Source organism: Triticum aestivum, chromosome 1B (assembly GCF_018294505.1).
Source record: "Triticum aestivum cultivar Chinese Spring chromosome 1B, IWGSC CS RefSeq v2.1, whole genome shotgun sequence".
NCBI lineage: Eukaryota > Viridiplantae > Streptophyta > Magnoliopsida > Poales > Poaceae > Triticum > Triticum aestivum.
The window spans coordinates 311,875,335-311,879,972 of record NC_057795.1 but is presented as its reverse complement, the minus strand read 5'-3'; the positions used below and the strand labels follow the sequence as shown (position 1 = coordinate 311,879,972).

General features: G+C 53.4%; 1 protein-coding gene across 1 annotated transcript in view; it reads right to left on the bottom strand.

Moving 5' to 3' along the window:
* Positions 1 to 902: 902 nt before the first annotated feature.
* LOC123121330 (long-chain-alcohol oxidase FAO1) overlaps positions 903 to 4,638 on the bottom strand; it is a 6,572-nt gene continuing 2,836 nt past the window's right edge. Inside the window, exon 3 of the mRNA XM_044541275.1 lies at positions 903 to 2,794. Within this exon, the coding sequence (XP_044397210.1) occupies positions 1,058 to 2,794 (1,737 nt within the window). The 3' untranslated portion in view covers positions 903 to 1,057. The remainder of the gene's footprint in view (positions 2,795 to 4,638) is intronic.

The following is a 4,638-nucleotide window of genomic DNA, read 5'->3' as shown; positions in this document are numbered from 1 at the left end:
AGCACCTATGAGAGGCATGGGAGCACCGATGGGAGGCATAGGAGCTTCCATGGGAGGCTTGGGAGCTACCATGGGTGGCATCGGAGGCATGAGAGCTTCCATGGGAGCTACCATGAGAAACATGAGTTTTGCGTCTCTCATGGGAGGCATGGGTGGCATGGGAGCTTCCGGTGTGCCTCATATGCCTTCGCATGATGCCTTTGTTGATAGTGCAAACACCGCCCGAGTTTCCAATGAAGGAGAGGACAAACAAGAGGATGGAGAATCGAAAGAAGAAACAAACAAAGAAGAGGAGGAAGAAGAAGATGGGGAATGATTGTTGATGTTTAATTCGTTTGTGTGAATTTGTTTATCATGAACTTACTTGTGATCATCTTGTTTGTGCGAACTTTGCATATTTTGAACTATGCTACAAATTTGAAATATGCTATGTTTCTCATTGATGTTTGAGATCATCTTGTTTGTGTGAAATTTGCAAATTTTGGACGTTTGAGATCATCTTGTATGTATTGTTTGTGCACCGGCGGGGCGAGCACGCTCTATTTTACCGCGCCTGCTGAAGCGGCATGCCGGCGGGCTAAAAAATTTGAGCGCCTGATGAAGCAACTAACTAGTTCGACGCGCAAAAGTGTTATTTCGGCGCTGTAAAAAACTTTAAGCACGCCGCTTTTGCGCGCGTGTGTTGAAGATGCTCTAAGAAAAGAAAGCCAGCGATCTAAGCTAAGGAAATCCGAATGAAATGAAAAAATGGACAACTGGTCTTTTCAAAAAGAATCTTATAACCGAGTTATATTTATGGAACAATAAGTACTACCTCAGTTTTAAAATAGATGACTCAACTTTGTACAAATTTTAGTACAAAGTTAGTATAAATTTGGGTCATCTATTTTGAAACGGAGGAGTAACAAACATAAGCGAGTATTTAACATTTTCTTAATAACGAATCATATATATACAGTGCAACAGTTTATGCGGTATGCCAGACAAGTGCACCTGGCCAACTGACGCCACGAGTTGGCGATCCCTGACTCGATCGACTAGTACGTACTGTAGTACTCTAGTAGTGCTTCTGAGCGTTGGTCATGGACTCGGCGATGCCCTTGGAGAGGCAGTAGGCGACGGACTGAATGGTGATCATTGGATTGACGCCGACCGCGGTGGGGAGGAGGCTGCCGTCGCAGACGTACAGGCCCTCGGCCTCCCAGCTCTCGCCGCTGCCGTCGACGGCGCTGTCCTTGGGGTTGGAGCCCATGCGGCAGCTGCCCATCTGATGGGCCGAGGAGAAGACCCCCCATTTGTCCGCCGTCGAGTGCATGGGCCCCTTCTCGATGGTCACCTCGTCCAGGAACGCCTCCAGGTCCTCGTCGCGCACGCCCTTGCACCGCAGCCGGAGCCCGTCGCTGCGGTGCGTGCCCACCTCCGCCGCGCCGGCGGCCACCAGGATGCGCAGCACGTGGCGCAGGCCGTTGCGGAGCTCGCGGGTGTCGTCGCGGCTGGGGGTGAAGCGCAGGCGGCCCTCGCAGTCCACGAACCCCGTGCCGCGGTCGCGGACGAGGGCGAACGCGTGCGCCGTGCGCGCGAACCGGCTCATGCGCTCCTTCATATCGCGGCCCGACTCCCACGGCACCATCGCGGCGAAGGCCCCCGGCCCTAGGGCCGGCGTCTCGATGATGGTGCGCGCGGTGACGCGGTGCATGGTCGTGATGATACCGCCCTCGTAGGACTTGCCGGTGATCGGCACCGCCTGCTTGTTCTCCGGGAAGTAGCCCCACGCCATGGACACCGGGTGGAGGTGTAGGTTCCGGCCGATGTGCCGGTTCTTCAGCCCGCTGTTGCGCAGCAGCGGAGGCGTCATGAGCGCCCCGCAGGCCGAGATGGACACCTTGGCCTCGATGCGCAGCTTCTTGGTGATGCCGTTGCTCATGCACGTCGCCAACAGGCCGACGCATTTCTTGCTCCGACCGTCCTTGCCGCTGTTGCTCTGGAGGATGAAGCGCTCGGCCTTGCACCCGGTCAGGATCACCGCGCCGTGCTTGACGGCGTCGACGAGCCACGTCGTGTCGGTGCCGCGCTTATCACCGGTGGGGCAGCCGAAGTTGCAGCTCCCGCAGTAGTGTCCCTTGGACGAGTTGCGCGGCACGGCGTCGACAGGCAGCCCGAGTGCCTGGCACCCTCGGCGCAGCACCTTGTTCTGGAACCCTTCCTTCAGGCACTCGTCGGTGACGCCGAGCCGGTCACACACCGCGTTCATGGCCTGCTGGTAGTCCTGGCCCGCGAACAACGGGACCCCGTGGTCGCGGGACCACTCCTGCAAGACCTCCCCCGGAGTGCGGATGCAGGCCGACCAGTTCACCGCCGAGCCGCCGCCGACAGTGGAGCCCGTGAACACCATGGTCGTCACGTTGGACGTGCAGAAGATGCCGCCCTTCTCGAAGAGGCGCTCCATGGACGGACCCTCGACGGAGCTGTAGTCATCGGCGGCGAAGTAGTTGCCCTTCTCAACGACGACCACCTTGTACCCCGCGGACGCGAGCATCGCGGCGGCAACGCCCCCGCCGCAGCCGGACCCGACAATGACGGCGTCGCACTGCACCGTGTGTTGCGCGCCCGGCCTCACGGAGAGCCCCCTGTCCGCAAGCGACCTGAGCAGGGTGGTATCGTTCAGCGCTCTGGTTTCCACGACGCCATTGTCCAGCGGCCGCGACGGGGCGGGCGCTTCAGCTCGGTCTCTCTGCCACTCTTCCACGCTGTATCCAATCGCTTTCCAGTGTGGATTCTCTGAGTTCTCGTCGACCTGCACGTCGGGCAAACAGGTTTCTTTCTTTATGTTATAATAAAGAGGAACCGTGACCAACAAATCTTACTTTTTTTGAACTTGTGGCACACTTTATTCAAAACAAATAATTGTTGCATCACTAACAAGTCCAGCTAGGATAATCTTACTACTAGTACGAGTACTTATCAATACACGTTTTCATTCGATCATTCATACTCCATTCATTTATATTTACTCCGCATATTAGCTTTGACCTAAGTTAAACTTTATAAATTTTGACCAAATTTATTAAAAACAATTAATTTTTTTGCAATAACAGATATTTACTCCACATATTAGCTTTGATCTAAGTTAGTACAAAGTTGAGTCATCTATTTTGAAACGGAGTGAGTATATGGGAGGGAAATGTATTAATTGATGATCCTAATGTATTGATTTGGTGGGCTATTTAGGTCATTTCTTTATGTTAAAAAGGTACCGGTGATCAACAAATATTAATTCCATCATTCCATGGTGGTGTGCTATGACAGAGACCGGATGATACTAATTGATAGTCTTGACAAAGCGCATTATCTGATTGTATCTTTCATCATCTTACTATTATGCAAACAGTGACACGTTAACATCGGTGTTCCATTCATTTATTTGTGCTACTCAGTACTTGTTGCGTGTAGGCACTAAATACTATACTCTGGTGGTCACTTTTCAGTTTTCACAGACTGGGCCAAGTCGCCCTGAGATTTCCGGTGCGTACTACTCCACTGTGTACTGATGGCCTAGTAGGGGCCGGAGACAAGTTGCTCTCGGAAAGGCATAGCCATTTCCAAGCTTTGTCCTGATGTTCTTATTTCGTACTCCCTCCGTAAAAATTAATATAAAAGTGTTTAGATTACTATTTTAGTGATCTAAATACTCTTATTTTTTAAGAGGGAGTATCACATATTTTTTTTCTGTTTAGAATTTTGTTTTGTTTCATGGGAATGCTTTAGCCTTGTTCCAGAATGCAAGGACTATATGTCCCACAACTATGAGGTGTGCTCGGGAGCATGTGCTCGCTTTTCAAACTATAAAGAAACCATGTGCTCCGCTCCCAAACGTTTCAGTTAAATCTTTGAGTAAGTTGTGTGAGGAATATAATGGTGACAGTCGACACGAAGTGCCATTTTCAAGCAAGTGCCTTACGCAATGTCCAACTAATTAAGCAGACACTGACCGGGCGAAGGATAGTCTGACTAACAAAAAGAGTGATAGGAACTGCAAGTGCTCAATCAAATCCGAGAATGGTTCCGTCTCTGTCTCTCGGTACGTGTTCAAATCGAAACCAACCCCCTTTGTTTCAGGCCAAAAACACGAGCATGAAACTGGTGTGAGCCCAGTTCAGTTAGCAAGCCAGTGGTAGCAAATCAGACGGGTTGTGGTTGTGGACATGAAGTTAGAGCACTATGCCCCTCACAACCCCGCGTCGCCTTGCCCAGGGCGGCTCGGGCGTCCCTAGCCTAACCCTAGCGCCGCCACTCCTCTTACTCCCTCCTGCCGTCGCGCCGCCGCCGGAGGACGCCGCCGGGTGAAACCCGTGCGGCCGACGGCGGCGGCGGGGCTTCCTCTCGCGGCGGCGCCTGGATCTGGTGGGCACAGATGCGGGTTGCACGTCGGCGTGCGCTAGGACGCGGGTCCTGGCGGTCGAGGCGGAGATCCACTGCTGGATGGACGCGCGGCTGTCCCTGGTGATGGATCTTCCTCGCGATGGTGGATGCGTGCAGGCGCGGATGGGTGTGCGCTCTCCCGCTCCCGCGGCGCGCTCCGCGCCCTCGGGAGATCCCGGTGTGCGGCGGTGCTGCTGATGGCCGGGGTCGGCACGTCGC